This window comes from Dicentrarchus labrax, unplaced genomic scaffold (assembly GCF_905237075.1).
Source record: "Dicentrarchus labrax unplaced genomic scaffold, dlabrax2021, whole genome shotgun sequence".
Taxonomy (NCBI): domain Eukaryota; kingdom Metazoa; phylum Chordata; class Actinopteri; family Moronidae; genus Dicentrarchus; species Dicentrarchus labrax.
The window spans coordinates 21,617,640-21,632,254 of record NW_026136704.1 but is presented as its reverse complement, the minus strand read 5'-3'; the positions used below and the strand labels follow the sequence as shown (position 1 = coordinate 21,632,254).

The 14,615-nt window shown below is 41.6% G+C and overlaps 1 protein-coding gene across 1 annotated transcript; it reads right to left on the bottom strand.

The window, feature by feature from the left end:
- Positions 1 to 72: 72 nt before the first annotated feature.
- Positions 73 to 14,344, bottom strand: kpna4 (karyopherin alpha 4 (importin alpha 3)). Its single transcript, XM_051397857.1, has 17 exons — positions 14,103 to 14,344; positions 12,180 to 12,224; positions 11,950 to 12,039; positions 10,204 to 10,233; positions 9,991 to 10,043; positions 8,144 to 8,239; positions 7,727 to 7,812; positions 5,976 to 6,062; positions 5,712 to 5,881; positions 4,976 to 5,020; positions 4,691 to 4,822; positions 4,414 to 4,542; positions 3,637 to 3,741; positions 3,462 to 3,533; positions 2,836 to 2,998; positions 2,651 to 2,745; positions 73 to 2,524 (listed from the first exon to the last, which is right to left on the bottom strand). The coding sequence occupies exons 1-17, from the start codon at positions 14,169 to 14,171 to the stop codon at positions 2,429 to 2,431; spliced, it is 1,563 nt and encodes a 520-aa protein (XP_051253817.1). The 5' UTR covers positions 14,172 to 14,344; the 3' UTR covers positions 73 to 2,428.
- Positions 14,345 to 14,615: the final 271 nt, after the last annotated feature.

Genomic DNA, 14,615 nt, shown 5'->3' with positions numbered 1-14,615 from the left:
CAAACAAACAAACAAACGCAAAAATGATTAATCACACCACTTCTCCACAACAGACCACACACACACTCAGTCTCCCGATTTGGGTTTCACTATTTATTTTTCTCGAAGACAACCTATCCTGTAGCCTATCTCCCAAAAAGTTGTTTTGGGGCAAACCACTCTTCTTTTTTTTTTTTTTTCTTCTTCCATGTCATAATTTTAGATTTGAAACCACATGTTTGCTAACAAGGAATGCTGCAAAAAAAAAAAAAAAAAAATTAATACCCCTATGTTCAACAGAAGGTGTATGAGCACAATGTGTAATCATTTACTACAGTGTTTGAAGTTAACACAAAAAATGGGTAAGGGTAAAGCAAGGGTAAGCTTGTACACCTAGCTGGTATAAGAGGAAAGAGGAGTATGGGGCTAAAGACTCTGCAAGGTACTAAAAAAGGTACAGCAAAACTTGTTCATGGGTTTATTTATTATTCAGGAGAACCCACTTAGGACAACTCCAGTCTGACATGTGGGACACCCTTTGACCTTGAGAAAAGGGAGGTTAAATCCCCTCGTCGTCTAGCTGAGATACATTAGCAGAATCATTACTGCTGCTCCTGAAATAAAGTAATTATTTTCTCAAGTATCACTAAAAAGCATCATTGGATTACTCTAGAAAGACAACAAAGATTGTGGTTGAGTGATGCATATTGTAGAGGTTGTTGGCAGGTCAAAACCTATGAAACCAAACCAACACACCTTCAGAAAGACTTCAGGCCTCACTTTGCAGTACATGTGCAAAAACCATAGATTATTTTAGCAAATCGGACACTAGTGGGGGGTAAGGGAAGGGGGAAACATGTAACATTTAAGCACAGTTTTACTTAAAATGAAAATTACACTGTATCCACAGCCTAAGGAAACTAAAATACCCTAAAAAATAACTGTGCTATAGTTTAGTACATGCAAAGGTTATGATTCACAATCCTACGTGAAAATGGCCGTTGTTCTCTTCTCCCTTGGTGATAAGTCAAAAAAGCTATGGCAACAATACTGCAAAGCAGTGATTTTGCTGTAAATTGAAGGAAAAATAATGAAGTGGTGTTGGAGGGGAGGGGAACAGGTCATTTGGTTGATTATAGTGATGGTGTCAGAATTTCACAGCATCAAGCCCATGTCTGGTGCGTAGGTTAGGGTTCTGGCGTGAGGGTGGAATACGATCGTCGTCAATCACCTTTTACAGAAGCAATGAAACTAAAAGCTGAAAATAAAAAAAAAAGTATCATAAAAAGGAGAACACACTGGAGGCAATAAAGAAAAAGCCCAAAAAGCCACCAAATGCATCTTAATACAATGCACTGCTGCTCCACACCTGCCAATAGCATTGTCCAGTGTCAATTAATACTAACTTAACAATAATTCAAAAAAAAAAAAAAAAAAGAAATCCTTGTGATGACGATGATTTTTTTTTTTTTTTTCTCCAAAGTTCTTCCTTTCAGGGATTTTGAGGATCAGCCTCTCTCTCAAAGGCAGAATTTCTTTCCTGAAAACCTTTGCTAACCTCATTGTTGCGTTTCTCAATTTAGTTTCTCTTCAAGATGTTGTTGTTATTTTGTTTTTGTTGGTTTTTTTTTTCCCGTCTCTGCATGCGTTCTCACCCAGTCTTGCATACTCCCAGTCACGCACGCAGCCAAGCACACACAACTCATCCGTCCATTCTCTCGCACATGCGACACGCGCAGCCGGACTCCTGGCCCCGCCCACCAGGGGGAGAGGATGGTGCCCTGTTGGGGGGCGTTTTTTTCGTTGGAGGAGATGAACCTGGCTCCTCAGCACTGAGTCCAGACATTCATACACAATGGGTCCATTCACACACATGTCTGATAGCGTGGCCGATTGGGGGAGGGGCACATTGAGGGTGGCGCCCTCTCTAGTCGGAGGACCGCAGAATTGTGATGGTTCATGGTTCATCTCAGTTCATAATTAAAGTTATATTCATTTCTGCATTTTGTTGTGTTGTAATATTTCAAGATCTCTTGATTTCTTATTTTTGGATGTCCTTGGTTCTCCCCGGGCAGACATCGAGTTTTTTTTTGTGTTGTCATTTGAAGTAGTTTTCCGAAGACGACAGCTCCAATAACGCAGAAGTTATGTCGGCATGTCTCTCAACGCATTCGATGTAGATGTTTTTGCTTTTTTGCAACATGTAGCCACTCATTCTCACTCGCACCCACTCGCCATCTCAAACTTCATTTGGGCTGGTTCCCCTGGAATGCCAAATGAAATCCACACATTTTTCTCTCAGATAAGATGCAGCCATGGATCCCACGAGCCAAGCACAATGGATCAAATTTCTCACACTCTCGCTCTCTCTCGCTCTTTCTCTCCTAATTTTTTATGTTGAACAGAGTGCTGCATCGTGAACAAAACTCCAGAATACCCCAGATGCCGTCTAGAACTGGAATCCCTCGGCTGGCACGTTGGCTGAGTTAAAGCCATAAGTTCCACCCTGGATGGCCTCTGGGACCAGGCTGGTGTCTTCATCAATCTGGGAGAATAGACGAAGCAACAGGGGGGCGTTAAACAACATACCCGAAATGTGATCGGTTTAAACTTTCACCGCAGAGAAACTTCCAAGAGTAAAAAGAAAAACACACCACTACTTGTTACTTACATCATCAGATGAGAAGAATTGATCAATAATTTCGTATGCCAATTTGTAGATGTCTTCATTTTCGTGATTCTGCAGTTGCTCCACTTTTTCCAAACCTGAGGAACAAAAAGATAAATAAATAAATTGTACGTAACTCAATCAAACATGAACCCCTGTTAATAATAACCCTGATGGTCTGAACTTACCTCCACATTCCTCAATAAGGTTAGCAATCGTTTCGGCCTCATCGTCCGCCATCTTGAGGATATTGCTGAGGCCGTCGAGAACAACCTGAACGACCTGGGCATCCTTCACTGTCAGCAGGTTGCAGAATGGAGGGATCACCTGCTTCTCAATAAGGTGTGCCACCTGTAGGCCAACAGAAGGACAATGAGGAATATTCTCCAATCTGACATGTTAGAGTTAGATGTCGACATTCACAGTTTCTAATGTAGTTTTTGTTGATGTTGTTTTCTAGATTGCATTCGATTTTAGGTCAAGTTTACTCTTACCAGATGTCTGTTAAGTCCAAAGTAATTATATCAGAAAACTAATTGGAAGCTAAAACCTTTAATAGTTTTATTTTTTTAGTTTGAGATCAATATTTTAATATAATGAAATTGAGTTCAACTATATTGCCGACAACTCTCCCTTTTCTTCAGTTTCCATTTTTCATGACTCAGTTTCATTCTCATTTACTGCAATCAAAGATTTTTTGTTTGAATAACAATTTAAATAAAAATTATTAAAAATTATATAGTAATGGTTTTTCTTGAGTAAAGTGTAGATAACAGAGCAGTTGAGGGAGTAAATGTGATTAGTTAATTCTTACCTGATCTTTTCTCCCACTTATTGTCAGGTTGCTGATGGCCCAGGCTGCTTCCTTCTGAGTGCCAAAGTCACCCTAAAAAAATATATGCATTCAAAGTAAGAATTATTTCCCTACATGCTCTCCAAAAACCATCAACATGTACCTTTCACAGTTTATAAAGACAATAGATACGCACCTTGTCGAGCAGGTGAATGATCATGGGGACTAGCTTGGCGTCGATGACAGCCTGCACCTGCTGCTGGTTGCCTGCTGTGATGTTGGACAGGAACCACACTGCCTCCTACAGGACATAAAGCACAAATACAAGCGTAAGCTGCAGGTTTCTACTGTGGAGATGTGCAAGTTGAGCCATGGAGCTTTACGTGCACACAGGTTAAACCAAAGAAGCAAGGTGATTTTATTGTCACACATTCAACTAGACAGGAGGAACTTAAAAAACACACTTCAGTTCCTGCGTCTGAACTGGATCAGAATCCAGAGGTCCACTCCGAGAGTCTGACCTCTGGTCGAGACAGAGCGCTGTGGGAGGGGCAAGGGCGGTGTTGAGGCTCTAATCATTGACCGGGTCACAAGAGGGGGCCCCATTTGTAAGTGACTGGTCTCAGATGCACTCCGATATCAGCAGAGACACAAGGTCTTCAGCACCCTCTGGCCACCAACCCATAGTATCACACATTCAAATCACTCGCACACAGATAACCCAACCCCCCAACCCCCCAATCTCGCTAACTACAACTAGCCAAGGGGGTCCTCTTCATCTTCTTCGTCCTCGCGATCCTCCATGTTGCTACAACTAGCTATCTGTCCCATCTCTACCTTTCACACTAGCATTCATACTAGCACTGTGTCTCTGATTTCATCACTTCCAGACGATACATCTTGCAGTAGTTTCAGATCAACAGAGGGTGCACATCAGTGCGTGGGAGGAGGAGAACAGAGAACGTATTATTACCTTGTTGATTTTCTCCTTCGGGTGTGTGAGGAGTGCAGGGAAGTGGCTGAGAGCGTCACAGTTGAGCACCACCTGGGTCTGTTCATCTGTGCCAGTCACTATGTTCCCAACAGCCCTCAGGGCAGCAGTCTGGATGTGGAGAGGGGAATGTTAATAATATAACTGATTTACTGATGTAATCAGAAATATAGTCAGTCTCATCTCTAATGCGCCTCCATACCAGAAGTTTTATTCATTTAATTCTAATCACAATCAGTCTCCTTCACTCTTTTCATACCTGAACTTTGACCTCCTGGTGACTGAGCAGAGGTACCAGATGAGGGACGATTCCAGAGTCGATGACCATTTGAATCTGCTCGTTCCCGGCGTCCGTCAGATAAGACAGAGCCCACACTGTGTCTACCAAGATCTGGAGACAGTAAAGAAGGAAAGAAACTAATGAACATATTCTCCTTCCTGCACGATTTCTTAAACTAGTTACAAATTATTTGCTGGGGAATAATTTAATGATGTCAAAGCACCGGATCCTGCTTAAAAACTGGATTCAAATCAGTTTACTCACACTGACATCAGTGTGGTGGATCAGCACACAGAGAGCCGGCAGGATCTGAGAAAAGAATTGAAAGAAAAAAACAATCATTAAGTGGAGACAACGGCAAAAACATCAACAGGGTTCCTATGTGACCTATAAAGTCCTAATGATAGTATAAACTCTGCAATAAGCTGCTACACCTTAATGCACTTCAGCACATTAGAGAAACACTAAATCTGCCCTAATTTAACAAACTTTGGTAAACTACTTAGGGGACCCTTCCTCTCTGCCTAAACACCACCCAATAAACGCATCTTAGATTTTAGGAGAAGGGAACAAAAAACACTAAAATATGAGCATTGACAGCAACAGGCAGCCATTTCTGTAGTTTGTGACACAACCATCTTTCTTTTGCATCCACAACCAGGCCTTAAGAAAAGAGAAGATCCTACACACTGTCCAAAGTTCACAACTATTTTATCTTCTTTAAAAGACACCTTTTTCAATCCAACAACTCAGATCTGACCTGACCTCAATGATCCTTGATGGATCAAACTATATTCATAAAATATTCTAGCTGATTGGTTTAGCATCCTCGCTTATCTTTTCGGACCTTTCACATTTACAACTCAGAATATCTTGCCTCTGAAAATGTACAAAGCGGACTGCTTGCGTAATCCCTCACTGGCTTCCCACTCATTAACGCTGAAACACTGTCTTTCAATCTAGTCCACTCATTCTCCTCCTCCTCCTCACAAATACACACCTCCTGGATCGTCTCCATGGGTGGTGGAGGATCCTTGTGGCGGCACAGATTGACCATGACCCAGGTGACATTGCGGAGGAAGGTGATGGGGATGGAGGGACTGATGAAAGAGAGCAGGGGCTTGACCACACCCAAGCTGATCACATAGTCTCTGCACTGAGGGCCGTCACCTGGAGAGAACACACACAATAAAAAGATGTATTGCATGTCATCTCAAGACTTTATTTCTAATATGCACTTGTGTTTGCACCAACAGCCACTCACCAATGATGTTTCCCAGGGCCCAGACAGCCTGTTCGCACACGTTCTGGTGAGGAGAGTGAAGCAGCCTCAGGAACAGAGGAACAGCATCTACACAAAGGAAACAGATGGGATTATATTAAAGGGCATCCTATGATCTGACAGCTCTAGTAAGAGATGGTTACACTTCTTAATACAATGTTAATCAACCGATCACACACATTAAATGACCACTTGGACAGATCTAGACTCCAGATTTGGACATGGCCATGTTTCCATTTTGACTAAAATGCAAATCGAGCAACAACAACATGCTAAAGAAAAAGAGATAAAGAAGGAGAGAAGGACAATATTTTCTTGCCCAAACAAATTCAGAGCCTTAGAATCAGTTTTTAAAAATGATCCAAGTGCAACCAGAGAATGCTCAAGACACAGAAATATGCTTCATTCAAGGTTAGAGATACTTAAACTCTGCATAATCAATCATAGATTATGAAGCTGATATTATGATTTAAGTGTTTCAAATTGCCTTATGTTGCAGCTTACTGTAAGCGCTGCCATTTAGTGCGATTAATCACAACTCCTGAATGTGTGCCATGCATTCATGTGACAAACAAAAGTCAAGATGAAGAAGCATCTTGATATTTATTACATAGACCATTTTGACAAGTATAGAAGAAAGAATAAATCCAATGCTGCAAAGCCTTTGTCAAACAGAAGTAGCAGCCAGTTTTTATTATCTATTTGAAATTTTTAAATGTAAGTACTTTCCAGACATTTCACCAGGGTACATGGTTGATGACAAAATTTGTGTTTAAAATAATCCCCCCAAAACTGACAAAGTTGAGCTGCTGGTGATTAAAGTCATGCCAGATCATTTGTATTGTATTGTATGTGCCCGGTGCAGCCTTTCTAGTCTTTACAGCACTGGTTTAGCAGCCCAAAATCATGTCACATGGCGCTTACTCAGCCAATCAAATCTGTGCATTTCGACACGACTGTGAGTGAGACACACACAGCCTGTGTGACACATAGGGGAGGGGGGATGAGTCAATCCAACGTGCCATTCTCTAAAAACAGAAAAGTAAAGCAAAAACAGAGCTTTGAATCCAGAATGGATGGATTCTTGTGGCAATTATTAAAAGTGATTTGAAGCAGCACTAGCATTATGAGAAAAAGCACAGAGTATCGTTTGAGGCAAACAAACCCACTGAAATCTGAACTGAGGGCACAGAAAATAAACCTATAACCATAAATCTAAAAAGGCCAATAAGATCCATCCGCCAGAAAGAGGAGCATCTGTTTTTGACGTTACAGAAAATCATTCCCTCTGTATTTCTAAATATCCTGGTACACTGTAATACCACCCAAGACTGACGACTAACCAAGTAATTCAGGTAAATAGTGACAGCGTATGTGCTACAGACATATTTCCATTTGTCGTTCATGTGTGATTTGTAGTTGTGTCATCAACTAAGTAGGGTGACAAATGTGAAAATATTGTAATCAAAGCAAGTACTCAAATAAGAAATTATGGTCATAAACAACAACAAAAAACAATTAACTTTTTTCAAGTTTAAGTCAAAGTTTTTACCATTTAAAACAGAAGTTAGATAAATATATATGAATCAAAAAACACTACAGGTTTATATTCCAGCAAACACCAAAATAAAATCAGCAGCATTTACTCACTTTTTCAGAAAAAAAGAAAAGAGGCAAAATAAAATGAAGGGAAAGAAAGAAAAAATAAAGTGTCGTGCTACAGTGTCACTTACTGGACTGGACCACGGCTTGGGTCTGCTCTGAGGTACCAGACGCTATGTTGGTTAGAGCCCAGGCTGCCTCAAACTGGAGAGATGGGCTGTAGAGAGACGAGAGATGGATGAAAGCAGCATTAAAAGTGAGTGTGACTGGGCAGGGGCGTCAAACGGTAAAAAGTATACTGATGAGTCATTTATATATTTCATATTCCTGGAAGGTGAAAACTGGAACACATTTACATAAACTGCTACACCGTTCAGATGGAGGCTGGGCTAAACTCTGCTGGCTCATTTGCATAGCTTTGAAGTGTACACACATAAACTCACAAGATGATCGAGAGAAAAGGGAATAACTTATACTATAATTATCGCACATAAAAAAAAACACGACTCACTGCTACATGCAGACAAACAGAATTACAGCCTGCTTACTTGTCATCTCTGTCCAGGCAGTGGACCAGTATAGGAAGGATCCCAGACTTAATCAGGTCATCTATGGGAGGGTTACGGTCACTGGACAACAACTTCCTACAAAAACAAAGAGGAGACAAAAGACCATTACTCACACATTCATACTCACATAGCTTTACTGACACATACAGACAAGAAGAACCAATTACACACAGAGAGAAACAGCTAAAGAATGTGAACTGTCTACACAGTGAGTCAATCACAATACCAGTGACTGTAATGACTTCAACCTGCGATTGACCCAAACATCAACATTACAGAACATCAGGTACAATGTGATGGCATCTTCAGTGTCAAGACATAGCTGCAAGGTATGGATTGATGGATTAAAGACCAAACAAAAATAATAATCCTGGTTACCTGGTCCAGTTTAAGGAGGGCTGCACTACTGAGCGGCAGTGCCATTTACAATTTCCATTCATCAGAAGGAGCTGACTTGCTTTAAATCACCACTGTCTTAACAAGCTGGGATAACATTCAGCCCCTGAAATTTTAACACTGTATTTTCCAAGAGGCAATCAACTGTAATCATAAAACCCCTTGAAGGTCCAGTGTGCAAGATTTAGTGGCATCTAGCTGTAAAGTTGCAGGTCGCAGCTAACTGAGTGCTGCTTGCATTTTGACAACCTGGGAATGGGAACAGGCTGTAAATAATGTAGGAGTAACTATGATGGTTTGGTTTTTCCCTTGTGGGTTACTGTAGAAACATGGCGGTTTAACATGGCGGACTCGAGAGAAAACCACCCAATGTCTGTGGATAAAAATGGTTCAATCTAAGGTCACGAAAAACAATTCCTGCATTCAGGCGATTATACATGAATGAAACCATACCTATGAATATTATATTCCATTTCTGATAATAGATCCTCCTAAAAGTTACACACTGGACCTTTAAGACAAAGTAGTAGTGTACCGGTGAACAATCTCCAGCTTTCAAATACCAGATGAACCGTTAGTAAATCTGGATTACATTCAAACTGCTACTGTTATAGTGCAAACAAAAGTTCAATATGATGCAGCATCACTAGTTTATTCATAGTAAAAATTAGGTTTGAGTGGTAACTGTGACAGCACTGTCTTGATAATGATGTGTAACAATATTAATTGTTTTGTCAAAAAGTAACATTTAAACTTAAATTTAAATTAAGATCGCATCAATGACAGTCACACCACCACAAATGGGCCAAAATTAACAAGGTAGAGCTGATTTGTAATTGTACATAAGCTCTATGTTGAGCCTACGCCATTGTGAGCATCTATACTACTATACGTGTGCTGGTGTGGCTGCGTTGCTCAGCTATGCCACCAGGTTGAGTTTCTTCATGTACTTCAAATAATGACGCCAGAAACTCTCCTTTGTCTCTCTCCTCAGTCTATCTTGTATTTTACTCATTTCCCTACCGCCTGTGAAGCGAAATAACAAGTGAATATGAAATGACAGTCAAGAGCCTGTCATGCAGCGAGGTGAGCGGGCGAGTGTGTGAGGACACACTTGTCTGAGAATGTGTGTGTGTTTGAAGAGGGATTCTCAAACAGTATTATTAACTCATCTGGCTTTTGCACGAGTCGCCTCCCATTCTCTGCATCGCCACAATGTCTAGTTACATTTCTGGGGAGGTGCACATCGATTTGACTCAAGTATGAATCAGGCTTTAGATGTGAAAGCACCTCTAGACGCTTAAACTGTGAACTGTCAACACTACAGGTGTGACACTAAATGATTATACAGAGACAATAAGCAATATTCAATTACTGGCAAACTAGTGGCGTAAGGATGACGTTGACTCAGAGAGGGTGTGTGTTCTTACCTGGCAGCCTGAACAGCACTCAGCTGGACGCCCTGGTTATCACTGGTGGCATTCTAAAACATCAAGTGATACACATTTAAAATCATAAACAGATGTACTTACATTGTATTACAATATAGTTGTAATAAACTGAGTTTAGTTTAATTCTGATGCATACTATACCCTGAAGATGAACTAAATGATGAAGAAAAATAAACCAAAGCTCCAACTTACTTGTACTATTGCTTCAAGGGAGGTGTTTTGCTGAAAAAGAGTAATTTTGAAAAGTCACACATCTGTAACACATACAGTACGTATTGTCACAAGTTACAAAACGTTCACTGATGGATATATTGTAAACTGGGGGTTAGGCAAGAGGGGAGAAAAAAAGCCAAAAGCCATCTGAATACCCTGAAGAGTGCATATCCTGGAAGAACCAAATGCGGGCGAGCAGACATCTGTTAGCTTCTTGCTTTGCATTATCAACAGTCATTCCTAAAATTGTTTTTGTGTGTGAAGTTGACAAAACAGGAAGGAAAGTCACCAGAGCACCACTGAGGACGGCAAAGGGAGGCTGATGATTGGGAAATGCCATCAGAACAATGTAGTGCATTCTTACTTGAACCAAAGCTGTGTTAACGCCCGGTACCTCACAGACAGCGCTAACATTCATCAATAAATGAAGGGATTCTGTCCTCGAAAGTGCTTATTATTTTAAATAGATATAGGAGATTGTCTGTCTGTGACTTTCTACAGATGTAGACATTGGAAGTGTAGTGAAAGGTAGTACATGTTGCTGGTATGATGTCCATATGACAACAGATCATTTTCATTGTCTATTTTTGCTGAGAGCCGTGTGTCACTTGGAAAAAAATAGGCGACACGTCTAATCTCTAGATGATGCGGCGCTCCAGCTGCCTGTGAGCCGCACTGCTCACGCGGGTAGCTTGCTCTACCCTGTTGACATGAACAAAAGCAAGATATTTCTGTGTACGCACAGGCGCTTCTCCCGCAGGCAGTGTCCTGGACGTAACAGTCAGCAGGCTGGACGTGCAGGCCGGCATTCAACATAATTCGCCAATTGGCAAGCTCACCTGACGCCATCTATAGGGAGCCTCTGAGTATCACTTTCAATCAAGCACTGACCATGACTGCGGGCCCGATTATATAAAGTTGGCCGATGCCTCTGATGGCCGACAGTCGCAGCTGATTGCTTCTGCCCCCTCAAGTAAGAGAGCGCAGTAGACTTGCAACAAAAGTCAAACCAGAAAAAAGAACATTTAAACACAACCGTGCCTACAAATATACACTAGAGCAGATTTATATTTCTGTATTTAACTTCCATGCATGAGGAGGAAGATTAAAGAAAACTGCAATTTAGGTAAGGTGAAAGTAGTCAGGAGAAAAGCTCAAGACAAGAGCAGAAAAAGAAAAATGTAAAAGAAAGCTGAAGGAAAGAAAAGGCCATCTTGGGAAAAATCTGATACATCAGAAAAGAGCTTATACGTATAGTGTAACAAGCTCCACAGGCCAAAATCTTTTATTTTGCAAGGGCAAAAAACAACAAAAGTAAATGTCCTCAAGGCAACCCAATTCAATGTGTTATTTTAGACCGACTGAAAACAGTCGCACAGCGGTCGTCGGTTGGTTAAGTATTTAAACTAGACTGGCCAGCACACTTTTCTACAAAAGCCTCTCTAATGTCTTGCAGTGAGTCAGAGCAGCATGTCATTGTTGATATATTGCTAAGCAGTCCATTTCAAGTCAGCCCTCTCAATACCACTAGGCAGTTACTGTGATTGAATTTCTGAACTGCTGAGTGGCCATTTTAATCCAGCAATGCCACCAAACGTAAATGCCCCTTTACTGATGGCGGGATGCTTGATCTGTCTACTTTATGTGCCGTTGTTAGGTTGTTGCTGCACACATAAAGGGGATGACTGTTAAGCTTCATTTTGAGCGGAGGATACGCAACCGTACCGATCTGAAATCTCCGTCGACATCAGAGTCCTCACAGATGTCCTCATGGGGCACATTTCTCCTCTTCAGAAGGTGCTCATCTCTTTTGTTCTGTGGTGGAAAGAGCAGAAATATCACTTCATGTATATCCCAGCAGAAACTCATGATAAGGACAATTCAGCATCTTTCAGTACGTTATGTCAACTGAATTAGGTTTGTAGTTGATAGCACAAAACACAAATGTTTTTTACCTTTCTGAGTTCCACCACTACCTCAGTCCTCTGTCTTCTCATAGTCTGTGGGTGAGATAGGGTATTAACATTATACAACAAAGAACTTTAATCCCAACCTGCCTTTGCCCAAGAGGGTGACACGACATTAAATGTGGGCATGCTCCGAGAGCTGGATCCCAGTTTGCACGACCTGAGCCCAACAGCAGTATCAGTCATACCTGGAGCATTAAGTCAACAGCCCACACACTGCATATGACAGCACCCAAACCTAATATGACTCAGCTAAAGTTACTGCAAGGCCAATTTATGTGGCTAGCCCCCCCTATATTATTTCATACGGCCTTTATTTATGTTCTTATTCACACAAAATTAGGCACATTAGCCTAAAACTAAAGCAGTCATGTAGTAAACCCACCCTTCCTGAAGGTTAGTGTGATTTATTTTTTGCTGAAACTGTTTAATAAAGGCCCCGATTCTGATTTGTGGTCTTTAGTAGAGACTATAGTTTGTGCTGCTGTTCAGTTGTGTTGTGTTATATTGAGAAGACAATTAGTGTTGAGTACTTAGTCTACCAGCATTGCTATACATGTGTTGGACAAAATATTGGAAACACCTCTCAGTATAGCACAATCCAGTTCAACAGTACAAATAACTACAGGCTCCAAAATGACCATGACGTTGAATCAACACCTCTCCGAGACAGTTTCAACAACAAAAAAAAGGACATTATAAACTAAATGAGGTGGATTTTATTACAGCAGGCTGCATTAGTTTCACCCAAGTGTACCTAATAAACTGGCATTTGAATATATGGCTTGTCATATACTTTAAGAGCAGACGAGTGTTGTTTTAGTTGCATATACAGTTTGTTGGTAATGCTTGCGTCCATCACTGACAGACCTCCACCATGATGGTACCTCGAGTTATTAACAGGTTGCTGGGCGAGACAACTCGTGTCTAGAGGCCTTTACTCTGCAACAGAAACTACTTGTCAAACAGGATGTGTGAGTATATCCTGCTCACATTGCTACATCTCAAAGGATCCCGCCTGAAAACAACACAATCACCACCCCCCCCCTCTTCAAACCTAACATTAATGAACGCTGCGCTGACTGTACATCAACTTATGGATCCAACGTTATATAGCTTTGATCGATCAATCATGTGATTAGTTAACTAGCTGCTCGTGTTTAACCTCGTTTTCCACGCGTGTGTCACGTTAATGTGAGTAAACCACGCAGTTAAATGTTAACACTAACGTTACGCCACGTTTTAAAAGAGCCAGGTAAAGTGGCCAGCTAAGAGGCTAACTGGTTTTCCGCCATTGTTTTTGGTGATAAAGACGGGGGATGGGTGGAACTGCAGCCACCAGCAACACCGAGCTTAACGCTAGCTAGCTAGCACGCAGGTTAGCGAACCGCAGTATCAAAATAGTGCTAATCCGCCGCTGTGTTATCCGGCCAATCGACCAAATATCTCCACAAGACACCGTCGAGGTCGAGTATGGGAACTTTCAGACGTAGATGAAACGTTTTCATCGAGTTAAACCGCTCCGGTGGATGATTACGCTTCAGATAAACTAGCATGTACGCCGCCGCCGCCGCTGGGCCTGGCTAGCGGAGCAGCGCTAGCGGAGCACATCCAGCGGAGGCGATGAACTCTGACTGCTTTTTATCGGACATGTTTTATAACCAACCGCGGTCTCACGATGTACCACTTAAACCTTCTCCCCCCACACACATAAACACAACATAAAAAGGGGGGGAATCGCCCGGTTATTGAACAACGTGAGACCCGTGAAGGCCCCCCGGTCGAGGCTCAAAGTTCCCGACGGTGGAAATTAGAAACGACGTCACAAGGAAGCGAAGCTGGCCGAGCAGAGAGCGGCGGCGGCGGCGAGGAGCGGCGGAGAGCCTCGACACCGAGCCGCACAACTTTTACCTCCAAATCACGGCCTTTATTCTTGAAATTCTTCAGCCGCTGGTTGTCCAGTTTCTCGTTGTCAGCCATGGTAGCGGTTCTGGTGGCGTTAAATACAGTCGTGGATTTTTTTTTTAGCTTGCGAGCTGCCCCTTTTTTTTTTTTTTTTTCTAGTTCCCTTTTCTCAGCCTTTCGTTAACGGACTATTTTTTGCTGCTCTGTCCGCGGTGCATACTGGGAATGCCGGTGGTGGAGGGCAGCCTCGCTCTGGCGTAGAGGAAGGGTGGGGAAATCCCCTTCACTCTCATTGGCTTCACTGTGAGCGTCTGTCTGCAGGGCGCGCCACACAACAACACACAAAAGTTATATTATTTAAACATTATATTCAATTACAGTTCATCCTACTTTATATACATTTGTTGTTTGTGTTTTTATTTGTGCTATTACATTTATGGATTACTTCAATTTTTACGTGTGGGTTTCATTTAAAAAAATTATAAATAATTAATATAAATCAATTTTTTTTTTTTTACA